At 38.7% G+C, this 27,269-nt stretch overlaps 3 protein-coding genes across 5 annotated transcripts in view; 1 reads left to right on the forward strand and 2 right to left on the reverse strand.

The window, feature by feature from the left end:
* Nucleotides 1-778: 778 nt before the first annotated feature.
* Nucleotides 779-3,395, reverse strand: RPL15 (ribosomal protein L15). 2 transcript variants are annotated; one of them, XM_074312783.2, is made up of 4 exons: nucleotides 3,263-3,395; nucleotides 2,405-2,586; nucleotides 1,907-2,043; nucleotides 779-1,135 (listed from the first exon to the last, which is right to left on the reverse strand). In XM_074312783.2, exons 2-4 carry the CDS (start codon nucleotides 2,574-2,576, stop codon nucleotides 830-832), a joined length of 615 nt encoding a protein of 204 aa, XP_074168884.1. In that variant the 5' UTR covers nucleotides 2,577-2,586; nucleotides 3,263-3,395; the 3' UTR covers nucleotides 779-829. The 2 variants fall into 2 exon arrangements, with proteins under 2 accessions (XP_074168884.1, XP_019600785.2); XM_019745226.3 differs by having other exon boundaries at nucleotides 3,157-3,293.
* Nucleotides 3,396-3,432: 37 nt separating this feature from the next.
* On the forward strand, nucleotides 3,433-26,191 carry NKIRAS1 (NFKB inhibitor interacting Ras like 1). Its single transcript, XM_019745278.3, has 4 exons — nucleotides 3,433-3,627; nucleotides 10,041-10,151; nucleotides 16,393-16,634; nucleotides 23,493-26,191. Exons 2-4 carry the CDS (start codon nucleotides 10,058-10,060, stop codon nucleotides 23,733-23,735), a joined length of 579 nt encoding a protein of 192 aa, XP_019600837.1. The 5' UTR covers nucleotides 3,433-3,627; nucleotides 10,041-10,057; the 3' UTR covers nucleotides 23,736-26,191.
* UBE2E1 (ubiquitin conjugating enzyme E2 E1) overlaps nucleotides 25,558-27,269 on the reverse strand; it is a 60,614-nt gene continuing 58,902 nt past the window's right edge. For both annotated transcript variants that reach the window (XM_074312781.2, XM_074312782.2), the window contains exon 6: nucleotides 25,558-26,345. In XM_074312781.2, coding sequence (XP_074168882.1) covers nucleotides 26,248-26,345 — 98 coding nt within the window. In that variant the 3' untranslated portion in view covers nucleotides 25,558-26,247. The remainder of the gene's footprint in view (nucleotides 26,346-27,269) is intronic.

Genomic DNA, 27,269 nt, shown 5'->3' on the forward strand with positions numbered 1-27,269 from the left:
ACTTTATATTCAATTTCCTTCAGTTTCATCATAGACCATTGTTATTACCATTACTACTTTGCACGGAATTCAGTATTCCACAGCCCACGGAGACATGGGATTGAACCAGGAAGCCTCCACCTTTAGTGAACTGAACTTCACTACTATTGCGGAGACCAAGCCAACTTTGTACAGGTTAAGCAGGATTTGTTTCATTTGTAAGAGAACCCCCTTGCAACATGATTGTTCAATTTTCCTAACAATGGTGGCATTCTTTTAAACTTTTCTCCTTTCAGAACCAGCAGTTATGTAAACAGAATGTTGGATTATATCTAAAAATGTGAGCCCCATAGTCAACTTTCATTTTTCTGCATGATTCTGAGAATGGATTAGGATATCCTTCGCAATTTCCAAGCAAAATTCAACTTTACAATGTTTGTCCTTGCCAAACTTCAAAAAACAACCCCTTGAGAATAAACCAACAGAGCACTGCATTCCCTCAATAAAGCTGTAGGTTTCATCACATGCACCAACAAACCTACATGGCTAGTTCTGGACTCCTTTCACAGAATTTATTTTACACCTGTTATAACCACACAGCATTTTAAACACTGACATATCAACTCCCTAAGATAAAGCAAAGACAAAAGTATTTATCTTATGAGAAACAAGATACACCATCATTTAGTCTTCAAACATTATTGCACTTTAACTTTCATAATTTGACAATGCATTCATGAAAACAATCTGCAGACAACTAGTTTTAACAGACAAATTAAAGAACACTTTTAAGCAAACATGACTGTCCTAAACTGTTTATTAGGAAAGAATTTTACAAACATTACTCATATTAGCGGTAACGGTGGAGCTGGAGAGTATTGCGCCTTCTCCAAGCTGCACGGCGAGAACCACCAATAGTATGGTGGAACTTGTGGCCCTTTCCAAGGCCACGGCTCTTGCGGCCTGCAGATGTCAGCCCGCGCATCTCCCTGTGCTTGTGGACTGGTTTGGTGATCCATTGGGTGTCAGGATTCCGTCTGATAGCCTTATGGAATGGATCAATGAGGATAACCTCAAAGAATTTGTATGTGGAATCTTCACCAACCCAGTAAGAATTCAGGACTCTCAGAGCCCCACAGTGGCGTCCAGCTCGCTCCTAGAAGAGGAAAAAAGGCCTGAAGTCAGCCCCCCACATTTCCCATGGTAGCAAGTTAAGGAAGCAAGAATTCTCTTTAGTTCACCAATAAACAAGAGACTGAGGCTGTGACCATTCAGTGTGATAAGGTCTACTTACTATTCCCTATTATTACCCCCTCCCTAAGGCATGAATATTGAGAATATCTGGCTAACAAAATTTAGGATTCTGGAACCTTGTCTTTTTCTCATACAATGGAGGTCAGCAAACTTTTATAGAAAACGTTAACATTTATCATATTTTAAGTTTTGCGGGCCACAATGGTCTCTTTTGCAGTCTTCTTTGCGCTTTAATAACAAAAACACATTTTTAGATCATAGAAATCAAGTCCCTTGTTCACAAGCCTCTACAACAGAGCATAGCTTAATTTACTAACCTATAAAGACAACTCACAACTGACCACAGAAAATTAGTGACATGGAAAAAAATGCAGCTTCTATACACCTGGATGTGCTCAAGACAGTTTACCGCCCTTCAAAAGCTTAGATTCCAGGGGTTCACGATAATCATAAAACACTTTCTGCTATATATATCTATATACAGAGATATATAGACATCTATATATAGGAATTATATTTCCACATATTAACAACTTAAAGCATATTAGTAACAAAGACCGACAAAATCTTTGCCAGCAACTGTTCTCCAAGATTAGTAAAAACCACAAACCCCATTTTAAACACAATAGCACTCACTTAGGCACAAGTCAAATGCTTCTCAAAAACGACTTACCTCGGCAACAGACTGAAGGCTTCGAGCAAACTTTAGCTGGTTAACACCGTGATGGACAGGCTTGCCATAGGTGGCACCCTTAGGAACTGGGCGTTTGCGGCCACCACGACGCACACGAATCCGATATATGACATATCCTACAAACAAAAATTACAGTGGTCTTAAGAGTGGAAGACTCAATGACTTGTCATTATTGCTCCTACATCAAATGTATATTTCAGACCACAAATCAAATACTACCTATACGATGGAGGTAAAACTAATACCAGTTTGAGACTTGCTTTAAAAATAAAGAACACAATCCAGTATCTTTCGAAGTACTTTGTTAACCACACAGGGAGATTGGTCAACAACTTCTGTGTGTTGCTAGTTTAAGACAATTGCTGCCAAAGCCTCATGTGAAGGAAGACATCGGGCGATAGCTTTTCCTCATCACTGGTTCCTAACTTTCCCCGGAGAATATAATTTCATCCAAGCACCCACGCAGAGACCACTCACCTTGTTTAGCTTTGTACCCCAGCCTGCGCGCTTTATCCGGCCGGGTGGGGCGGGGGGCCCGGTGGAGCGCCGAGAGCTGGCGGTACTGCCAGCAGCGCACCCGGAGAAGGAACCGCATGACGTCGGACTGCTTCTTCCTCCATAGCTCCTGGATGTACTTGTAAGCGCCCATCTTGGCTTACCTTTCAGATAAAACCAGGCATTAAGAAATATCATCCATTTCAAGTATAATGAGACTCCGCCCATCTTAGTTCCCCACCACCTACGAGGAAACCACTGAAGAGGAAAATGGCTCTGCACAGTTCGCAAGGGATAGCCAGCCCAACCTTCGCTTCTGTGCCCATGGGAAGCAGCGCTCAATCACCTCTGCGACCCCCACAGGGAAGCACAAAGCACATTTTTGCTGGACAATGACTGGAGCTAGACTTGGGCCCTGAGGGGGCGGAGGACTGCGGCAGGCGGAGTCTCCAAGAGCCTGGCCTGCAAAGAAACCTCGCCGACACCACAGGGGAAGATGTTGCCCTCCGACGTTGGTTAACTCTAGGACAAAGTACTTACTTCCACCAACCTACCGCGCTCGCTTTAGGAAACCCTAGGCCCAGCTTCCCATCCCTCAGTCCCACGCCATCCTTTCCTTCCCGCTCCGGGCCCAGCGCGAATTCGCGCCGCCATCACATCATCCCCCAGCTTGCCTCCGGGGCCACCTCTACACAACCGCGCTGCCCCGCATCCTAATCAAACTCGAGCCGTACAGGAGGAAGAAGAAGGTCCCAGGACGCAGGGTCCCCGAGCCTGGATGGCCCAGGCGAAGGGAGATCAGCGGCGGATGGAACTGTGAATATCCCTTTCACTGCCTACCTGATGGCTGAGGCCAGACGGAAAGGAAAGAGCCTTTCTCCCAGAATCCCTTTTGGGCTCCTCCCCCAATTCAGCGAAAGTCTTTCCGGTGGAAAGGCTGCGGCTGCCCAGAGCCTCATGGGACATGTAGTTCTGGCAGAGAGCCTAGTGGGCGGAGTTCCGCCGGGATTAGGCACCACCTTCCCTATTGTCCCTCCCTCTGGTCCTCCAGGCGACAGTCCCTGGCGAGATCTCTGTGGGCGAGTGTTCAGGACAGTCCCGCCGCCGGGGGAAGGCAAGTTGGGGGCGGGGCTTCAGTGGCTAAATCCCGCTGTGGAGCCGTGCAGCCAGCGCGCCGCTATCTTCCGGATCTGCGGAGTGTACAGGTCTGTGTCATGAGTTGTGCGGGGCGGCTTTACGCACAGCAGGCTCCGCACTTGAGGTGTTGCTGCGGGGAACGCTGTCATCTTGCACCCCCAGGACGGGTGCAGAAATCTGGCATCCTAAACGGCTCGGACCCCTGCGACGCTGCTCCAGCCGCCAAATAAGACGTCTGTGGCCCCGGCTTCGCGGGTGGCGGCCCGCGCACCGCACCTTCCTCCACCCACCTCTGGGTCAATTCGTGCTTTAGCCCCGTGGGCCCAGCTCCGAGGGATTTTGTCCTAATAATGATCCGGGGTGGGGGGAGCAGGGGCGGCTCCGTGCTTTTCCATTTGTATCTTTCATGCGTACAAATTTGGTTGCAGTATTGCTACGTCAGAACCAGTTTTTTAGAATAGCGAAATGTTTATTTGCCAAGACCTGCTTGGCAGGTGCGAGTGTTTCAGGAAGAAATGCGGAGAAAATGCTGGCATTTTGTGCTGCATTCTTTATAAGAAAATGATAGCTTTTTTGCGTCTCCAGAATATTTTCATTTTCGATAGTCGTGTGGTTTAATTCTACAAGTTCTAAGTTTAAGTGTGGCCAGGGTTTAAGAGAATCACATTTATATTCTAATTCATTAGCGGTTAGGTTATTTCTCCCCTATTTTCTATCTTTCCTGTTTTTGTTTTTGTTTTTAAATCGCAGCTCTAACATTTTAAGAGTTCTTACATGGTTGATTGATTCAATTAAATACTTATAAAGTGCCTAAGTTCTGACCATTAATTTGCGAACTTGCCACCGTGTGCGTGGCAGCTCTGTACAAACAGCTCGGTAAGGTTTCATAACCCTGGTGTATCAGTGTCTCACAGCTGTGCTCGTGTCCACGTGTGGCAGTGTCTTGCTGAGTGGCGTTCATTATTACTGTTGCGTGTTTTTGTGTGCTGTGGTGAGAATGTTTGAGCTTGAATTAGAACAATGAACAAACATCAAATTTCTTGTTAAACTTGACAAGAGTGGAAGTGAAATTGGGAACATGTTAGTCGAGGTTTATGGGGATAATGCCATGAAGAAAAAGGCAGTGTACAAATGGGTTAAACGTTTTTCTAAATGGAGAGAAAATGTCACTGATGAAGAGAGGTCAGTAACGAGCGGTCGGCCAGTAACCAGCAGAACTGACAAAAACATTGCAAAAATTGTTGAGTTGTGCATCAAAATCACCAGCTGACTGTGAGAAGCATAACAGACCAAGTAAACATCGATACAGAATATCTTAACTGAAAATCTTGGCATGAGGAAGGTGTGCAAGACCCCGAAGGAGCTCTTGCATCATGACAATGCACGAACTCACACGGCACTGTCTGTGAGGGAATTTTTAGCCAGTAAACAAATAACTGCATGGAAAAACCCTCCCTACTCACCTGATCTGGCCCCCAATGACTTTTTCCTTTATTTGAAGATAAAGTGACTATTGACAGGAAGACATTTTAATGACATTCAGGACATCAAGGGTAAGAGGATGACAGCTCTGATGGCCATTCCAGAGAGAGTTCCAAAATTGCTTTGAAGGGTGGACTAGGCACTGGCATTGGTGCATAACTCCCCAAGGGATGTACTTTGAAGGTGACCATAGTTGATATTCAGCAATGAGGTATGCAGCACTTTTATCTAGGATGAGTTTGCAAACTTAATTGTCAGACCTTGTATGTGCCAGGTAATGTCCCAACTGCTGGGGACGCTGCAGTGGTCAATGCAGAACTTCTTGTTTCCTTGGAAATGGGGCAGTCAACATCATATATATATGTTGGGACAAATGTTCAGTCAGGGGAGGGAAGAGATAGGGAATGTTTGGATTGGGTCGAAATTTTGGATGGAATGTTTAGGGTAAGTCTTGAGAAAAGACCTAAAGTAACGTTTGAGAAAAGACCTAAAGGATGTGAGTAGTGGAGACGTGGGGACTGATTTCAGTCAGAGGGACAAGTGGCAATGCTAGAGTATGCCTGGATTAATACAGGAACAGCAAGGAGGCAGTGTGGCTAGAATCAACCATAGGGAAACTAGCAGATGACATGAGAGAGGTGAATGTTCTTATGAGGACTTTGGGTTTCCAAACTGCCAAAGAGTGGAAACCACTGGAAGATTGAGCAGAAGGAAAACTTCATGCGGCTTACATTTTTAAAGGTTCATTTGGATTGTAGCTTTGAGGCTAAAAGGAAGAAAGGGAAAAGTGAAAGCAGAGAGACTAGTTAGGAGGTTGTATTAGTTTCCTTGTGCTATTGTACAAAATTACAGCAAATTTACTGGCTTAAAACAACACAAATTTATTGTCTTCTAGTTCTGTAGGTCAGAAATCTCACTAGGCTAAAATCAAGTTGTCAGCAGGGCTGGGTTCTTTTAGAGGCACTAGGGGAGAATATGTTTCCTTGCCTATTCCAGCTTCCAGGGCCACCTGCATTCCTTGACTCCTGACCCCTTCCTCCACCTTCAAAGACAGAAGTATAGCATTTACAAATCTCTCTCTCTCACTTTCTGACACTCTTGTCTCCCTTTTATAAAGACATTTATAATTACATTGGGTCCACCCAGATATTCCAGGATAATCTCCCCATCTCAAGGTTGTTAATTTAATCACAGCTGCAGAATCCCCTTTCTTATGTGAAGTAAAATACTGGGTTCGGGGTTTATGCCAGGGACATCTGTAAGACACCAGGCAAGAGAAGTTGGTGTCTTGAACCCCTTCGTTAGTGACGGAGGTGGTAAATGGTCCAGCTTGGATGTGTTTCAAAGGTAGAGGATTTGCTGATGGAGCAGAAGTGGGATATGAGAAAAATGAGTCAAGACTGATTGACTGCAGAGTTGGAGGAATCATTTGGAAAGAAGAGTCTGGCAATGTGAATGATCACTGCTAATATCTGAGATTTTGCAGTTTTGCTTCTTAATCTCGTTTCTCTGTTTTGCAAGATTTGGATTGGTATTTCTAATTGATTTTCAGATTTCTGAGGGCAAGGATCATTTTCCATTTTGCCCCATAATTTGTCCCTAATGCCTGGCATTATGATAAGCCCTCCGTAAATATTTTTCTAAGTGAATAAAAGAATTGTAAGACGGAATCTGCTTATTTTATGTGCAATATTGTATGCAAAACTCTTAATGTATGTTTATGTATGTAAAATATATTCATATCTGGATAGTAAAAGTATTGCACACAGTACATGATGTTTACATAAAAATTTTATAGTGTAGTTTTCCCTATGTGATACTTACATAAGATCCATCTATGATTTTAACCATGTTTCAGTATTAGTATCTTTCTGATTGTATAAAAAGATTATGTTTTACTTATAAAAGTAGAATGATTTCCTTAGAAGAACAGAAGTACTGACAATTTGGGAAGCTGTTTCTGGTGGCTCTTAAAAGAGAATATTGACCAATCTCAGTGCTTTCCACAGGGATGGACCAGGTCGTTTTATTCTCGCGCAGCATTGGTGATTAGCCTGGAAAGCAAAGCAATATGTATTTAAGGCTGCACTGGATTTTGCCTGTTAAGCACACTCTCTCAGTCTTTTAACATCAGATCAGGATTAATAGGTAAAATGTTGAATTTTACTGTTTCTTAGGGTAGGGACTGTAACAAGTAGCTCTAACTCCTACGTTTTGTAACCTGTGTTGATGCAGTTTCTGTGTAAGCACTTTCTGTCCTCATAGCATCACAGTGTTGGAAGGAACCTCAAAGGTTATAATCCATCTACTCTGGAGCCTTTCACACTCTTGAAACCTAGATTTACATGAGACTTGACCACCCCCAGGATCTGTTCGTGTGATTCAGTGCCTATTCAGGCTTCTGCAGATGACCTCCCTTTTGTATTTGGGAGGAAATGGTGCATATTTATTGTGTTTGGGAACTATGAAATATTATGTCTCTAGAACCAAGCTTTTAGTTTTTATTTGTAAATCTGAGTATTTATAAGTGTAACAACCACTTCCTTATGAGTCCCCACCATCGTTATCATATATAGAAAATAAAGTATTTTTGTATGTGTATTTATTCATTATCTTACATAATTTTTAAAGAAATCATACTTTTTAATTGATAGTAGCAGTTCACATAGCTTCAGCTTTATGTATTATTGTTTCCCAGTTGAAGACAACTAAGTACTTAGAATGTCCCAACTGTGCTTTGATTAATCGCTTGTCCTTCCATCTTTGTTTTCATCTTGATGCTATAGAATATTCAACATGGTCTATTCTGTCTTACCGCTTTCCTTGTCTTTCTTTCCTAAAGAAACTTAAAGTCCTTACCTAGTGTTTGAGTTACCTCTATTGTTATTTTTACTGTTTGCCATTGGAGATTTCTCCGATAACACTGAAACAAATCCCTCAATTTATTCATTTACACACACAAAATAGTACGTATTTTTTAACAAACTTGATCTGCTAACCCTAATATCAGTGAGTGATCAAAGTACAATTGCAGTATACCACTTTTGAAGCAGATGTATTAAGCCCACTTCCAAAGACACTTTGGCACATTTGATTTCTGAATGTCTCGGGATTCTATTGGTTTCAGCATTTTTCCAGTTTGTCTCCCTTTTACAGAGGGTCTATTGCTGTTATTAGGTGTAATTTTCTTAAAAATGCCTGCTTCAGTCAACTACAGTATGTACCTGCCCTTTTAAACACTTGGGTTTTTTTTTGTTTTTTTTTTAAAGATTTGTATAATACGTGGTAAAGGGACTTTTTTTTTTATTGAACAAGAAGGAAAGAGGAGGTAAGCACTGGTATTTAGAAATTCTACTGGGGCTAAGACATTTTCAGAGGATGGCAAATAGAAAATAACAATAAAATCAATTTATATCCTGACAGCAACCTTTTCTGAGAACAGAATTGTTCTGTGCAGCCATCATTTTTCTTATCCCTTGGAAGATTTTTATCCTCATCTCATGTGGTTAGGTGGCAACTTCCTTTAAATTTTAGCTATCATGAAAAACCCTTTGAAAGATTCAGTGGTATCATAACTTAGAGACCACAATATGCAGAACAGAGTAGAATCCTATGATAAATGAGATGACATTAAATTAGTCATAAATTCAGAAGTATGTGTAGAAAACCTTTCAAAATGGGCCATGGTTGCTGATATAGGAGATAGCATACCATAGGTAATCAATTACACAAAGCTCTGCCCTTATAAATACTGAGAAGTCTTCTATTGCAGTTATGTTGAAAATATAAAGGAAATAAACTGATGATTACTTCTCTACTGACAAAATGTAGTGTACTGCTCTGGCAATGAGTGCTATATTATTACTGCAACAATAATGGTAGCATTAAAAATGTTCCAGTCAGCAGATTAGTGTTGTAGCGGATTTGGGTCACAAAACATTACAGACTTGGAGAAGATAAAGTAGGGAAGTTCATTTGTTACTTAATGTTTTTGGTGTTGGTAAAAGAAAAAAAAAAAAAAATCAGTAGTGATGTACAACACACATGCATGCATGGAACGATACCCAGCATAAAAGATACCTTTTATCTGAATGCTTATTTGAACTTTCTTGATGTAGTTGTTTTTTGACTTGCAAGTAGTTCTGTTATCCCTTTTGATCAGTTATTTCATGTTGTACACTTGTAGGTAAGAGGAAAATTGGGGGAGATGGCAAAATGCCTTTTTAAGTTCTATCAACTTACTGTTTTGTATTTAATGAGCCTTGTTTTCCTTTCTGCTTTGGCTTCTGGTACCTTGCCTTCTGGGAAAGAAAAGCTTTGAGGAAAATTGAAGAAAATGTTACCTCGTTTTGCTCTTCCTTGGATACAGTAGAAAGCTAGGAGAGATGAGTTTTCCTTTTCTTTCTAGTTTAAAGTGCCTGAGCAATTTTTCTAGGATCAAGAAGTATGACTCAAAAAGATGTATGACTAAGAGAACCCATGTAGATACCGAAATCCTGAGAAATGAGCATTAATAACATTAGTGTTTCTTTAAAAAATCGTGTCCCTTCTCTATCCAAATTTTTATCTACACGTTTCCTTAAATTTTTACTTACATGTTTATTTTTCCAGGTAACTATTGCTGAGCAGGCAGTCTCTTTCAAGGATTGGCTTTATCTAGAATTCGATTTGGATTCCTATAAACTTAATTAGTATTGAAATATTTTTTGTGTAAAATGTTTATTATTTTTGAAAATGGGCATTCATAACTATACATGTATTCTTATGTTTATCTACATTATCTTTGCAAAAATACATGAGAAACTGGTAACACTGATTGTATAAGGGAGCAGATGGGAGACTGGGAATGGGGTTTGGAAGGATCGACCTTACTCTATATATCCCCTTTTATATTTGACATTCCCCCCATGTATGTACTTATTAAATTTAAATATAGAAAGGAAAAGAGAAGGTTGATTTCAACAGCATACAATTTTAAAAATCTCTATTCTCTTTACAGTGATATCCTGAAAGAAGATGGGAAAGGGCTGCAAGGTTGTGGTGTGTGGCTTCTTGTCTGTGGGGAAAACAGCAATTTTGGAGCAGCTCCTTTATGGGAATCATACTATTGGTAAGATTATTTTTCTCTGTAGGTTGTGGGAATTGCAGGGGTCTTTTATTGGTCCTGCTAATCTAAAGATGGGTGACAAAAGTGAGGTGTAATCCAGGGGGACCAAAAAGGTCATAGAAGTCAACAGAGATTGAGGGAGGAAGAAATGGGGGAGAAAAAAAACCATCTTTTATGATACTGATATTCAAGAGTACTTGCTGTAAGTTATAACAGATAAGAAAACAAATGTATGTGTGTGTGTGCATGTGTGTATGTTTTATATAATACTTGCTATGTGAATCCAGGCTGTGATGAGGCCTTATGAGAATGCAGAGGTGAAGAAGACAGCATCTTTGGCTTTAAGGAGGTCATGGTTTAGTAAGGAAGACAGATGTTACAAGGTAGAATGCAATGATGTTTTTGTTGGAGAGAAAAGAATCATAGATCTTCGAAGTATATATCTCTGGCAAGTGGCTTAGAGCACCTTTTTATCTTTTATAACTATTTTGATGAGCTCTGCTTCTCTTCCACCTTCCCAAAATAATATTTAACAATTTTGGTTAAACCCATATTTGGTTTTTATTATGGTGCATATGCCAGCAGTTCTCAAGCGTTTTCGTTTCTTAATTCCTCCTGTCATAAATGCTGCATTGTTCTTAATTTTTTTACCTACTGATTCTAATTTATGCCTATGTAAAAAATAAATTATTCCTGGGGGTTGGGGGAAGATCCCTTTACCCTCTTAGAACCCCAAACAACTTTTGTTTATGTAGGGTGTATCTTTTGATATTTTTACTGTATTAGAAATTAAAACTGAGAAATTCAAAATATATTTATTACTTAAAATAATAATAAGCTTATCATATGCTTAGATAACATTTTATGGAAAATAATTGTTTTCAGGAAACAGTGAAAAGAGCATTGATTTACATTTTTGAAAATCTAATGTCTAACTTAATAGAAGGCAGCTGTATTATTATATCTACTTGCTTTTGTATTCAATCTGTTGTGATATGTTGTTTTAGTTGCAATATATGAAGAAAATCTGGCCTTTCGCAGATATGTATTTGGAAAGAGTAGTATTTTAATAGACTTTCCAGATAATTGTGATTTTCTTCTTTGGTATTTCACTAAAATTCAACAAGTAATGGTTATTTAAAAGTTATTATAATGTGGAATCTGAAACCACATAAGTGAACTTTTCCTACTCTATTATAACACATTAACTCTCATTGATCTGTCTTGCACTTTAAGTGGGTTTTTTTTTGGGTTGTTTTTTTTTTTTTTTACCCAACTATGGTTTTTTTTAACACCATGCATTGGTCATTTGGAAAATACTGGTTCACTGAGATAAGCAGATCTTCCAAATAACACTTATTAATATCATCACTAATCTCATCAGTATTGGGAAGCTATGAAGTTCATGGTGATGGATACAATTCTAATTTTTGCTTGAAAGGTCAAATTGTATCACTGACAACAAACACTATCAATTATTTTCCTTCACATGATAGGCTCCTTTTATTCATTTTTGAGAAAATGTCAAATACCCTGAATAACCATATCAATAAACTAAATGATTTTTCTGTTATTCTGTCTTTAAAAATAAGTTCTGGTTCAGTTTGCGACTCAAACATGAGAGCTTTTCCTCTAGACAATTACCATAATTCATTATACAGAAATACTTTGTGCTTACTTCCCATTAATCACATAGAATATTAAAAAGATGTATACTCAAGGATTGAGATTTCATAAAATTAGTAATTTTTACTGCTTCATCAAGGACATTCTTAAGTGAACAGCCTCAAACTGGAAATAGCCCAAATGTTCATTAAAGTAGAAGAGATAAATAAATTGAGGTATATTCGTACAATAGAATACTATAAGGCAATGAGGAAGTGAAACTGGCTTTTTATGTTTTTAACTGTAGGTAGGAGGTGGTAAAGAATACAACTAATACAGTTGGTGCCGCTGCCTTGATTTGTTCTAAGGCACCAGCAGTTTTACCCACCATTGCTTTTGCGTCATCGGTGCAAATGTCAACACAGCGGAAAAGACAAATGTCTTAGTATTATGATGAAAATGGTTTTGCCCACATGGACTCCCTGAAAAGAGAACTCAAGGGATCTGCAGACCACACTCTGTGAGCTGCTGGGGGGTGTAAATATTCTCAGCTGAGCTACATTGTGTACTATGATTGTTTCTTTTCTTTTTGTTTTTATGGAGGCTAGTATTTGCTTTATTTAGTCATTTCTTTAGTTTTGTTTATACCTTTTGCTAATTCTTCCACATGTCCAGATATTTCTGCATTTCCTAGGTCAACTATATCAGAGATACTCCTTTTTTTCCCCTTCGAAGTATACTCCCAAGAGCTCGCTAGCTATCTAGACCTATTCCATGGTAACGGAACTTCTCTTTACCTTTCTTTCCTCCTAGGTTTGATTTCCTGTTCCCTAGATCTCTTGGCATCTTCTTTTGGTTTATGCCCTTCTTTTGGTGAAGCACATTTTCAGTACTTTTGGGGGTTTGAAAATGTTGTACAATGAATGGGGCATTGGGTGATGACCACCCTTAAGATGCCTTCTGTGCCTGGTGCATAGTAGGAATCTTGGGGTTTCTGGGTCTTGAGGCTTTTGTATTTACTGTTGCCCCTGTGATTCTCTTTACTCGTGTTGGGTTCTGTTTTCTGGATCTGATATCTTCCTCTTCTGTGATTATGTGCTAATTTTGATGGCCAGCCTCTTCAAATAGGTTCCTGAGAAAATGTATGTAATACATTTTTTTGAGGCTTCACATATTTGAAAATTTTCTTTATTTTACACTCACAATTGAGTTATAATTTTTATAGGTAGAGAATTCCAGATTGAGAATAATTTCCTTTAAGAATTTTGAAAGCTTTTTCCCATTATCTGTTTTCCTTTTTTGTAAAATGCACCATCCATATAAAAAAGTGCATAAAACACATATATGGTTTAATGAATCATTGTAAAACAAACCTTTGCATAATCTCCACGCAGGTCAAAAAGTAGAACATTAAGGGCATGTTCCTCTCTCCAATCACAGCTTATCTCTTCCCTGACTTTTGGTTAGTCATTTCCTTTTCTTTAGTTTTGCCTCGTTGCTAAATGGTATAGTCTATTTTAGCCTGTTACTGACTTTATATCAATGGAATCATACTGTATAACTTTTTCAGTGTCTGGCTTCTTTCATTTAACATTTTATTTGTAAGATTCATTCATATTGTTGTAGGTAGCTGTGGTTTAATTTTCATTGCCTTATAGTATACCTCAACTTATTTATCTCTTCTATCTTGATGAACATTTGAGTTGTTTCCAGTTTGGGGCTATTAGAATAATGCTGTGGTGAACAGTCTTGTACATGTATTCCAGCTATTATGTGGACAAGTTTTGGGGTATGTATCTGGGAGTGAAATTGCTGGTTCATAGAAGATGTGTATCTTCAATTTTATCAGATTCTATTATCTTCTTACTTCTACTGTTGCTTTTGAGAAGCTAAGAACCATTAATATTCTTGATGCTTTGGATGCTTTGTAGGCTCTCTTCTTTGTCCCACGTGTTCTGAAATTTCAGTGGTGTATCATGTAATTAGTCTGCTTTCATCGTGGTACTGGGCATTCAGCAGGCCCTTTCAACATGCAAATGCGTGTTCTTCAGCTCTAAATTATTTTGTTGATGCTTTCCGTACTCTTATGTTTTTTGTTCTCTCTCTCTCTGGATGCTGGACCTTCTGGAATAATCATCTAATTTTTCTCCTCTCCGGTTTTTCATTTCTCAGTATTTTGTTCCCCTTTTTGGGAATTTTCCTCATTTTCACTTTCCAGCCTTTCTGTTGAGTTCTCGTTTCTTAGCATCCTGTTCTTATTTCATGGATTCACTATCGTATCTCTTTGAGTATAATATTGCGGGGTTTGTTTTGTTTTGTTTTGTTTTGCATAGTCTTTTTCCCTAAGGTGCTCTTTTCTGATTTTCGCTCTCTCTTTTCCTCAGATATTTGGTAATCCTAGGTTGTCTGCTCACAGTTAAGAATGAAGAACTAAAAAGTTAATTGAAAACTGTAAGCATGTGAATAGGATTTATGACTTTGAGCTTCACTGGAAGGCCATCTGGGTGGGGCATTTGTTGAGGAACCCTAGATGTTATCATATTTAGGATTTTATCTTTTTCACTGGCCAGATTCCTCTGCCTAGTGGATAAAGACCTGGCTGCCAAAGTTTTGGGAGCAGAGGGAGCATGTCAGTTAATTGCCCCTGGTTTTCACTATGGAACTCATACCCTCTATCCCTCAGTCTAAGCATCTTGTTTTACTCTCTTCATAAATTGTACCCTTAGTCTTCTGTACAGGGTAGAGGTAGTTGCCCAGCAGCATGGAGTGGGAGAGATCTAGAGAGCTGATGGAAGACTCACGACTTCAGTTGACTTATACAGTAACAACATCACAAAAGGTCTAAGCTCAATGAGGGTAGAAGGGGAGCTAGACTGGCTTCTGGTAGATAAAACATCCACCAAAAGTCTTGGTAGTTTTTGCCTTTAAATTTTTTTGTAGTCAAAGCCCAGTAAGTTTGTGTCTTAACAGAGTAACCTTTAATTTCCTAAGGTAGCTTAATTTATCACAGGATACACATACGCAAACCTGTGAATAATTTTCCCTTTCTAAACACTGAACACATTCCATAAAGAATTATGCTGATGAAAGTAAATTTTTGGTTTCTCATGATGCAACCTATTTATCATTACATGATGATTCCTTTTAATCTAATACTTTATGGAGATTTTAATACAGACATTTCACGTAAAGTACCTGTAACAAATCATTCTACAGTATTTAGGTTAATTAGGGAAACCTAATTAGAACAAGAGGTTTCAAAAACCTATAATATAGTATGTTTTATTGGTGTAAGATGTTATCCATATGACTTTACCTTTGGCTATATGTAAATATGAAGGCGACTACTGGGACAGTACCATACCTGTCTTATCATATGCCTCTCCACTACTCATTACAATTCTAAGTGTTCATCTTCTCCCCTAATCCCCTTATCAATAAATGATCATTGAATACTTGCTGTGAACACAGGATGTTTCCTTTCAAAAAATTATAGACTAGTTGAAGACACAAACCTCACAAACGAAACAAAGTAAAATGCATTTTTAAAGGATCATGCAGGCAAGAAAGGAACTGAAATTGGGGCATCAATTATGAATCCATTCACTCATTCAGCAAACATTTGCTAAGGACTGTGTAAGTAAGTCAACTTGTTACTCCTCCGAACTATCAAGATAGGTTAGCCAGTCCTGGCTCTCAAGGTGTTTACACTCCAGTTGTGGAGGAGACTGATATGGCAAGATTTCAGTATAAAATAGTGTTATCTACAAGGCACAGTAGGAGCAGAAAGGAGGGAAGGGGATACTCAGGAGAGGATCCACAGAGTTGACATTTGAGCACAGTCTGGAAAGGATACAAGGTATTTACCAGGTGTTTACTGAGTTATTGCAGTAGTTCAGGTAAGATAACACACCAATGGGAATGGAAGGAGGCAAAGGATTGAGCAGATGTTTCAGCAGTAGAGTGGCTGGCTGATTTATGGTTGGTAACTTTCCTTGTTCAGAGAGAACTCTAGTAACAAGTTTTGTTAGTTTGAAGTTCTTGCAGGATATTCAATAAAGTGCCTGGTAGGTACTGGGGAGTTAAGGTCTGGTGCTCAGGCCCAGAAGGGACATAAATTTTGAGTCCCTCAACAGGCCCTGGAAAGAGTGGAAGTTGCACAGAAAAACAGCACATTTACCCCCATCTTCTCTTTGACTCTGATGGAGAAGAAAATGAGGCCTCGTAGTTGTTGAAGTTACTTTTAAAATCAGCCCTTAATTCTCCAATTTAGGTATAAAGTTCTTTGACTCTTGCTATAGTTACTTTTTAAAAATACGTACTAGTAAATCTCATTGCTAAATTTTTATTTCTACTTTTATGTCTATAAAGAAATATTTTTAAAATGCACTTTGTTCATTTACTACAAGTATCTTTCATTTTAAAGACATTAGTAAATGAAAATATCATACTTACATGTAGTAAATAGGGAACCTAGAAAGCCAACTTCTGCAGGACAAAAAAATACTCAACAGTTGGTACTGAGTTGTCCAGGAAGAGTAATATTTTTAAACTGAGGTAAATTAACATATTAGTTTCAGGTGTACAACGTAATGATGTGATATTTGTATATATAAGAGTAATTTCTTTTTAATGCCAGGAATAGAAGATTGTGAAACAATGGAAGATGTATATATGGCTTCAGTGGAAACGGATCGGGGAGTGAAAGAACAGTTACACCTTTATGACACCAGAGGCCTGCAGGAAGGTGTGGAACTGCCAAAGCATTATTTTTCATTTGCTGATGGCTTTGTTCTTGTATACAGTGTGAACAATCTTGAATCCTTTCAAAGAGTAGAGCTTCTGAAGAAAGAAATTGATAAGTTTAAAGACAAAAAAGAGGTAAGTAGGTATGTTAAAAATGCCAACTATGAATTATAATACTATTAAAATTGTGGCACGGACATTTTAAAAATATTTTTAAAGCATCAGTGTGTATTCATAGTATATCTGTAGTCTTCTTTTTTTTTTTCGTAGCCCAGGAAGCAGGACTGACAGAGTTCAATCAGGACCAGCACGTGACTTTCTGCCTTTGCTTATTACCACGTATAAGTTGAATTTTAATGATTCCATATCTCAAGTTCACGTTATATTGTGTTTGGCATCACTGTTTCTTACGGCTCTTTACTGTCTCCTGGGTTAAATAGGATTCTTGGCTTCAGCCTTACCGGGGAAAAAAAAAAAAAAGAAACTTAATAATTATTGGATTCTACCCATTTACCACTTAAAAATAAGATACTTATAATGGTCTATAGAGTCTTACATGACTTGGCCCACGCCTGTCCTTCTCATCTTAGCTTTATCATTCTGTTCCCGTCACTGTACTGCACTGACACTGGTCTGCTTTCCGTTGTTTTCAACATGGTAATTTTGTTCCCCTATGAAGTCCTTTTCAATTGCTCCTTCTCCTGCCTGGAACTCCCTTATCATAGATCTTTTTCCAGATCGTCACGTGGCTGACTCAGCATCTAGGAATACCTCATATAATAAACTGGTTAACAGCACTGGCTAAATGTTCTTAACCTAGATTTTTATTTTATTTTTATGTTAAACTTTTTGAGGTGATTGTAGATTCACAAGCAATTTTAAGAAATGAGATCCTTACCTAGTTTTCCCCAATGCCAACTTCGTACAAAACTGTAGTACAATATTACAACCAGGATATTGACGTTTATACAGTTAAGATACAGAACATTTCCATCACTGCAAGGATCCCTCAAAGATTCACAAGGTTCAATCTTCAAAAGATACAAAAAGGCAAGTGGAAGGCTCCCCTCCAACCTGTTTTCTATTTTTCCTATCAAAACAGATAAATGCTGTTATTTTCTGGAGTATCCTCTAGGTTCCCCTGCCTGTCCCCCACAAAGTTGAAAGGCTAGTTCAATGAACACTCATATATACTTGAATCTTGCTCTGTGCCTCAATGTTTCTGCCTCAGTTTCCTTATCTATAAAATGATAATAGTACCTTCTTCATATGGTTGTTATGGGGACTTAAGCACATTCATTCAGCAAATACTCATTGAGCAACTACTATATGTAGTAGTTGCTCAATGAGCATTTGCTGAATGAATGTGCTTAAGACCCCATAAGCACATTCATTCAAGGAATATAACAGACAACAGAGTCCCTGTTCCCCTAAAGCTTCTTTTGGGGATGGGAGGGGAGAGCCAATGAACAAATATATGAAGTGATGCTATGTAGAAAAGGAAAGCAGAGTGGGGAGTGAGGGTACTATTTTCTGTAGGGTGATCTAGCAAGGCCTCCCTGTTAGGTGACAATTAGCAGAGATTTGAAAGAAGAGAGGGAGGGAACCAAGCTGCTGTCTGGAGGAGGAGTGCTCCAGGTGGAGAGTGCAAGGGTCTGAGGCAGGAGTTCACTTGTCATCTTCAGGAACCGCAGTGAGGCCAAAGTGGGCTATGATGAGTGCGGCAGGAGATGAGGGCAACACTTTGGGTTGGAAACCATTGGTTTTAAGCTAAGGAATGACGTGATCTGGCTTAGGTTGCCTTTATTTATTTTCATGGTCATTTAAAAAAATTTAATAGGTAATGTTTGCACATGGTTCAAAAATAAAAATTATACACAAAAATGACTACAGTGAACTCTTAATTCCCACCCCATCCTTAACCACTGAGTTCCTGTACCTCAAGTTATGTTCTTCTTGTATTTTACCACTTTACTAGTTTTGGGGTATCCTTCCAAAGTTATGTAAATACAAGTAAATAGGGATACACATATTTTTTTTCCTTATTTTTCTTTCCTACACCAAGAAACATAAGGAAAAAAATATATGTGCACCTTGTATTTCCCATGCAATGTATCTTGGAGTCCTTTCCGTATGTCCTCATATTCCTTTTTTATAACCGATGCACAATATTCATTGTGTGGATGTAAATGTATCATACTTATTTAACCAGTCCAAAATTAATGGACAATAGGGTTATTTCCAGTCATTTGCTGTTTCCACTGGCTATTGTAAATAATGCTGCAGTGAACATAGGGGTGCATATACCTTTTCAAATTACTATTTTTATATTCTTCAGATAAATGCGCAGACGAGGATTGCTAGACAATATGGAACTTCTTAATTTTTTGAGGAACCTTCATACTGTTCTCCACAGTGGCTGCACCAATTTACAATCCTACCAATAGTGTATAAAGATTCCCTTTCTCCACATCCTAATACTTTGCTTTTTTTAAGATTTTTTTTTTTTTGCGGGGGGAAGGGGAAACAGGACTTTATTGGAGAACAGTGTGTACTTCCAGAACTTTTTTCCAAGTCAAGTTGTTGTCCTTTCAATCTTAGTTGTGGAGGGTGTCGTTCAGCTTCAAGTTGTCCTTTCAGTCTTAGTTGTGGAGGGTGCAGCTCAGCTCCAGGTCCAGTTGCCGTTGCTAGTTGCAGGGGGCGCAGCCCACCATCCCTTGCGGGAGTCAAACCAGCAACCTTGTGGTTGAGGACGCTCTCCAACCAACTCCCATCTGGGAGCTCAGCGACCGCTCAGCTCAAGGTGCCGTGTTCAATCTTAGTTGCAGGGGGCGCTGCCCACCATTCCTTGCTGAACTTGTGGAATCAAACTGGCAACCTTGTGGTTGAGAGCCTGCGCTCCAACCAACTGAGCCATCCGGGAGGCAGCTCAGCTCAAGGTGCCATGTTCAATCTTAGTTGCAGGGGGCGGAGCCCACCATCCCTTGTGGGACTCGAGGAATCAAACCGGCAATGTTGTGGTTGAGAGCCCACTGGCCCATGTGGGAATTGAACAGGCAGCCTTCGGAGTTAGGAGCATGGAGCTCCAACCGCCTGAGCCACCGGGCTGGCCCAATACTTTGCTTTTTTGATAATAGCTGTTCTAACAGGTGTGAGGTGGTATTTTATGATTTTGATTTGCATTTCCCTAATAATTACTGATGTCAAACATCTTTTCATGTGCCTGTTGGCCATATGTATGTTTTCTGTGAAAAAAATGTCTATTAAGATCATCTGCCCATTCTTAAATCAAGTTTATTTTTTGTTGAATTGTACACTCATACGTCATATATTTTGGATTATTAACCCCTTATCAGAAGTATCATTTGCAAATCATTTGGTTGGCTGCCGTTTTTGTTTTGTTGATGGTTTCTTTTGGCTGTGCAGCTTTTTAGTTTGATGTACTCCCATTCTTTATTATTGCTTTTTATCCTTGCCATTGGGAGTCAAATCCACAAAAACATCGCTAAGACTCATGTCCAGAAGCTGACTGCCTATGTTTTTTCCCCCTCTATGTATTTTATGGTTTCAGGTCTTACGTTCAAGTCTTTAATCCATTTTAATTTTTACATTTGGTGTAAGATAGTGGTCCATTTTCATTCTTTAGCATGTAGCTGTCCAGTTTTTGCAACACCATTGAATAGATTTTCTCTGTTGTTATATTCTTGGCTCCTTTGTCCTAAATTTCTGGGCTTTCAGAGAAATTCTGTTCCATTGTTCAGTGTGTCTGGTTTCTGCCAGTACTGTACTATTTTGATTACTGTAGCTTTGTAATATAGTTTGAAATTCAGGAGTGTGATACCTCTGGCCTTGTTCTCTTTTCTCAGGATTCCTTTTGGCAATTTGGGATCTTTTGTATAGTTCCATACAAATTTCAGGATTTTTTTGGTTCTATTTCTGTGAAAAAAGCCACTGGGATTTTGACAGGGATTACATTTAATCTGTAGATTGGTTTAGGTAATATAAAAGTTTTAACAATGTTAATTCTTCCAATCCATCAGCACACAATATTTTTCCATTTCTTTGTGTCGTCTTTCTTTCAACATCTTGTAGTTGAAAGGGGACCAAAAGTTTTATCTAAAAAAATCTTTTATTCATATCTGTTAGTTCTTAACAACTCCATGAAATTTCAAAGTCAATTATTACCCAAGCTATTTTCTTGAAAAATTTTGTATCAGAGATAGCATGAACTCATTTTTGAAAATCCAGGTAAAACCAAATATATATAAATGTTAATGACTCTAAAAGACATGTGTATTTAGTCAAACCAATTTAAACCTACTTCATATCAGATATTTCCTCAGATCACATGATCCTGAGAAGCATTTGGGTTAGTTTCTATTATATTTTTTAATTTATGTAACCACTTAATTCCCTTAAGCCAATCAAATAGTACAAACTATTTAATAGTAAAACCATCCAGAAGCAAAAAACACCATACCATATATAAAACACAAACAGGTATCACAAATAGACCAAACATAAACAGAATTGCTAATAATTGTAGAGAAGATACAAGATTTTTCATTTGCCCTTGACAGTTTTTAAGGACGTTGGGGAAAGGGGGCGGGGGGTGATCAGGCATGGGAGACTTCAGCTGCTTGTTTTTAAAAGTGCCCCTTTACAGTTTCTCTTCTTAAGTTTCCTCAGCCTCAGCTAGTTGTAGGTTGTGTTTGTGTTTCTGATTTACCTAGTAGGAGGGCTTGGGAAGACACTGAGACTTTTTAAAAAAAACTCCTATCAGACTGAAAACAGCTTCCAATTTTGCCAAATTTCGGATTAAAATTATTAAATCCTTTAAAACCTGTTCAAATACACCAATTCTCATAATCTTATATCTCAATAACCTTTTAAATATCTCCACCTTTTTGGGAAATTTTGTGATTTTCCCTTCTCCCCCCCCCCCAATTCTCGTTAATTAACCGTGTTTGTATTAGCATCTGTAAGCCCCCAAGTAACTAAAATAGCAAATTCAAAGCTTAAGACTAGTTGTATTTCTTTGTATCTATTTTCTTCCTTCTTTTTCTTCTTAAGTGCCAGGCAACTGTATTTCAGTGTCCTGATTCTTTTATAGTATTTGCAAATATCTGAAGGTAAATAGGAAGGGTCTAAGTGGACTTTGATTTTTGTAGTAATTGCTGACCTTCCATCTTATTAAGCGAGTCTTAATAGTTAGTTATTATAGCAATATGAGAACTCTGTAACATTATTTTCAATTTAGAAATTTTTCCGGTTGAAGGCATCTATTGTTTAGCCAGTGATGATAGGATTTTAAAAGCGACTCAAATCATAAACCTTTTATGCCTCACCAAGGAAGCAAAAGGCTTCCATAAAGAGTGCAAAGGGTGTAGCCCTCATGGATACAACAGTTCATTCAGTTAGCCTGAAAACGGTGGGGAGCCCTGTCTCAATAGCTGTTCCAAAACACAGGGAATCACATACCCCGTCCCCCCCCTTTTGAACAGCATATGGTTTGATTCCCTAAGCTTGGGCCCACAGCCTACTCGGCTGCTCACCACTTCATGTATATGTCATCCAGCTGGAGGAGATCCTAGTCTGTCTCTGGAAGGAACGCATCAGTAGAAAACAGGAGCACTCACACCAAGTTTTTACCAGAGTCGTGTTTGCCCAAGAAACTAGTTCCACAAATGTCTTCTCCTGCTAATCTAAATTTAGAAGAGAGAAAATGGACTCGTCTCACTTCTGACTTATACCAAAACCCACGGACAAGACATCAGAGGCCGATGGGGTCAAGCGCTCACCACCTCTGCTGGCTGTGGTCAGACGTCCACGATCTCTCAGCTGCGCAGTCCAGTTTGCTTGTAGTGGCCCAGCCTGTGAATTTTCCTGGATGGCTCGTCAAAACTGGGGGGGGGAGGGCCTAAAATACTTTCCCTCTCACCTGCTAAGTTCTTCTAGCTTGGCCAATAATTGAATTAACACAGATTAATATAAAATAAAATTTTAAGTAACATGCACATGGAGAATTCACAGAAGCATGAAAATTCCAGACAGTGAGGGTGATGAGCGACAGGAGGGCTTAAAGGGACAGTTCCTGCTGAGAAATGGAGTATGAGATTTGCCAAGAAAACCCGAGTTCTGGGGCCTGTTCTTTCATGCCACCAGAAGGCGTGGCCTCAGCTGGAGCACAGGGAGCTCAACTTCCAGGCAGGAACACAGCACAGCTCAGAGGTCCTAGTTCAAAGCTGCTCCTCAGAGGTGCCTTCTCTGACAACTGTTGCTGCCCTTTCTCCACTTTTTATTGTCTTCTTTACAGTCACCATCTGAAAATCTGGTTATTTCTCCTCCCCTCCGCACCCCCCTGGGCTAGGGCTGTGACCGCTGTGTTCTGGTTGCCTGAAACAGTGCCTAGTGTGGTTAAGCAGTCAAGTTTAAGGGAAACATTGACTGCTTTGCCTTGAGTGTAAAATGTTCCTGTTGGTCCATACAGGGAACAAATATTTAGTGCTTGCACCAGGCACTTTTCTATGATTAGGAATAATGTGAACAGAACAAAACTTCCCACTGTCATAGAACTTAGGTTCTAGGGGTACAGAACTCACAGCCTGGGCGTCCTCTTACACTGTGAAGTATGTAGAGCAAAACAGCAAACCGTCTAGTGAAACTGAAACGCAGACACATTTCAGTCAAACTACTGTGTCCTAGATATTCATTTCCCCAAGTCCAGCTTCCATTCATACCTGAGTTGAATAACTTCACCTGTTAATTTAAAATGTTTCATGTATCATAGCAGCCTGTAGATCATCTGCATTTCTACCAAAAATGCATTAAGGAAGGAGTGATATTATATCCTAGTATTTTATCATTCAGGTCACATCTGAGAATCAGTTTTGTTGAATCAATTTGTTAAATGGGACAGTTTCCTTTATTTCTCCATTTTGCCTAGGAATTGATGTTGGCAAAGTGTGATCTTTTTATCTGTTTCTCTTTCAGGTAGCAATTGTTGTCCTAGGAAACAAAATCGACCTTTCTGAGCAGAGACAAGTGGACGCTGAAGTGGCACAGCAATGGGCAAAAAGTGAGAAAGTGCGACTGTGGGAGGTAACGGTTACAGATCGGAAAACTCTGATCGAACCCTTCACTCTGTTAGCCAGCAAACTTTCCCAGCCCCCGAGCAAATCAAGCTTTCCTCTGCCTGGGAGGAAAAACAAAGGGAACTCTAGCTCTGAGAACTAAAAATCAGTACCACAATTGTTTGCTGACTAGTGATTGCTTTTAAATGTCTGTGAACATATTTAAAATACACCATTTGTAGCTACCTTTGGTCCTTTGGAAACCCAAAGGAAGTAATTTAATGCACTTTAGGTCTTAATTAAATTATTTGGGCTAAGTTTATTATTGCCTGATGTAAAATATTTGCATTCTGGTTGCTTAAAATGTGTCCTTGATATAGCACCTTTGTTAGATATATTTGTACCTATGAGTAGCGCCCCCCACAACCTGTTTCAGAAGACATCATTCTGTGTAACTTGAAACATTCTTAGTTCAAACATAAATTTGTTTTTAAAATATTCACTAGTCATCTAATGCCTAGGATTACAAAGTGGCATTTTAGTGTGTCCAAATTGAATCACAAACAGTAAACAATTTGGGTACTAAGTGATCTATATTTTATCTGGTTGACATCTTGCTACCCTGTGTACGCATTCGAGCTGATTGTCCGGCTAGGTCCTATTTTCGGGGAAACAGGGTACATAGAACAAAACCTATGATTTAGCTTTGTTCAAATTATGTTTAGCATGACTTTAGTAGGTAGTGTAAATACGTTCAAACTGTTTCTCCCTTCTTTAGAAAACTGCTAGGCTCGTAAGGACAGAATCCTATACCTTCTGGAATAGTTTTCTGCTTATGTAGTCTTGTAGAATAAAATGTTTCATATAAATATTGGAGTACAGTAGTCTTCAAGTTAGATACCTTGAGTTTGTGCTAAGCTTCTCTGAATTTTGGCAAGATCTGAGTAGTGGGGCTCATTGTATTTAGCAAATTGACAATATTTTAACTAATTGTGTAAGTAGGAAGCAAGTTAGTTAGAGTGGTTTCAATGTGAAAGCAGTTACTTGATTATATTTAACTATTTAAATGTAAAATAAGAAGTAGCTGTTCAGCAAAGAAATCTAAAAACATCCAGTAAATTTTAACATCTTAAATTGAATACTTTTAAGGCTAGGTTCAGTGAATTTAAGCTCAGTTGGCTCAGTTCAGTGAGTTCCAGCCAAGAACTACATATAAAAGATACAAAACTTATAAATCAGCTAGTGTTGCTACGGTATAATTCATTAAAAAAACTTCTCATCACAATACATTTTTTTGGTCAAAAATTATCACTCAGATATGGTTACTGTAAGTCATTCCCTGCCTTCTCTTCCAGTTACTGAGTGTTTGATCTTCTAGGTTTTTTTCTTTTGTATTTTATGTAGATTGATAAATACTTTTACAATTATTTGTAAATACACTAGATCGTTCTGCAGTTTGTTTTTTCTGCTGAACTTAGATCTATGTTGCTGCATATTCTTTTTAAATGCTAATGAATTAGTTATGTACCTTCACCCTGTGTGCCTGGGTGAGTTTGTCTGCTATAGATACAAAGAAGTAGAATTGCTGCACCCTAGAGATATGAACACTTAGTACAGCCATGTTAGAGGGTAATTGGCAGTACCCGATTTATCTACCCATTGCTCAGGTACTTGCCACCATAGCATCTGTACTTTAGAAATGCTTTTAAAAAGATGCAGTCGGCTTCATCTTTCAAAGATGATGCATTAAATTATTTAACCTTTTCTAAGACACTTAAAAAATCTATCCCACAAGGCTGTTGTGTAAATTAGTAATGATGTACCACTCCTAACATAGGTGATACATAATACCCATTTATTGTCTGCAATTACTTCTAGGTTGCTTCTTCAGTAACAAAGATCATTCAAGTTTAAAAGAAAGAATCTGCATAGTACTAATTAACAAAGACAGAAAGAAAGTAAATGAATACAGCAGTGTTAGGTGGTTGTTTTAATATTGTTTATTAGCACAGTAACAAATGCAGACTTAAGTAGTCCACAACATATAACCAATCCACTGAGCAACTCCTAGCCACGCCTTACAGTTAACTGCTTAAGGTATTTCACTACAGGTTTTCACGAGTCCTGATTCAAACCTCTAATCTTTTCCCAATAAAGTAGATTGGCATATAAAATAAAATACGTAACTACTAATTTCCTATATGGTATCTTATAGCCACGTGCCCATTTTATATATATGAGATGACAATCTCTAAAAACTGTTAAATATCAATGTTCCCGTCCAAGAAGGGAAAACAAGTTCCAATTTTTTAAACATAAAAGTATGTAGTCTTGGAAGGACTTCACATAAATGGCCATGTGTGTAACCTGTACAAAATTAAGCTGTTTTAAATTTACAGACTACAAGCAACTGAACCCAAATGTCTATTCTTCTGAGTACTACATTTCAGCTAACATTGTAGAACTAATGACAATTTAAAATGTTGCTATTACCAATTCTGTCTACTGTAGCAAGATACCTTAAGTTACAACAAAATCTTAGGAAATAAGACTGAATAATATCTGTTATAGAAATACCCTACTCTTTACCAACTCCCACCCTCCCCCACCCCTTCAAAATCATAAGCAGCTCTCTCTGTGACAGACAAATAATGTAAGAATTGTGAAAACCCAATTTATGTAGCGTATCTCTTGGTCCACTGTCTGGCCATTCTGTCATGTTCTGCTCTGTTGGTCATATACTGAGTGGCAATACTTCCCACCAAGGGGTCGGCTGGAAGAAAAGAACGTAGATTACTTTGGGAAAAGGACATTTTAAGTTTCAGCAAATAAATCAGTGACAGCTTGGGAAGAAATGTACCAAGTGTTTGTAATCAAACCCATCTTTGAACTATCACTCCACCATTGTGGGTACTTAAGAATTTTTCTCAGACTTTATCTCCTTAGTTTATTCCATTCCTCTCCCAAACACCTGTGTTAGGGTAAACTCAATAGAATGTTCAAGGCTCCAGACTAGAATGAACACCTAGCTGTGTTCACATGACCTTTCACCCACTCAGTGGCAGCAGTTATGACCGAATACTGTGAAGTTCTGGAACCTGTTGCAGTGTAACACTGTTTACCTCTATCCTGTTTACCTAGAAAGAGTCTGGACTTCCAGATTGGCCAGGTCAAAAGCTGGACCTCACTCTATAGCGTTTCTCTGAATCCTAAACAGAATCTTTAGAAAACTTGTGTGTTTTTTTTTTAATAAAGGAAACTAAGTCCTCCCTGCCCAACATCAGTCTGGTAATCACTAAGTATTTTAGCAAAGAAACATCGCTTTCAAAAGTGAACACCGCCTCAGTAACCAGCTCTAGGGGGAGCTCAGTAAACCCGCAGACATAGATGAGGTTAGAGAGGCAGATGACTCAACATTTAAGTGTGTGGTTTAAGAGAACCATATAAGAAATACGCAAAAGGAAAAAAATAAAACCCATGGCAAACTGTAAGTCTTTAGTTTAAAACACCTTGTTCCTGGAACATGTATCAATTAATGGTGAAGTTGCTGCATTTTTCAACTAGTTGATTGAAGTTGTCATAAAAAATTTCTTTGAAAAGCAATTAGTTTTTGTCCTTTAAAGCTGTTAGAAAAATAAAATCTGTACTTTGTCTGTAGAAAATCTGTAAGTTTGTGTGGAAAACAAAGATTTTTCAG

This window comes from Rhinolophus sinicus, chromosome 5 (genome assembly GCF_057876585.1).
Source record: "Rhinolophus sinicus isolate RSI-liver-muscle chromosome 5, RSI-T2T, whole genome shotgun sequence".
Classification (NCBI taxonomy): domain Eukaryota; kingdom Metazoa; phylum Chordata; class Mammalia; order Chiroptera; family Rhinolophidae; genus Rhinolophus; species Rhinolophus sinicus.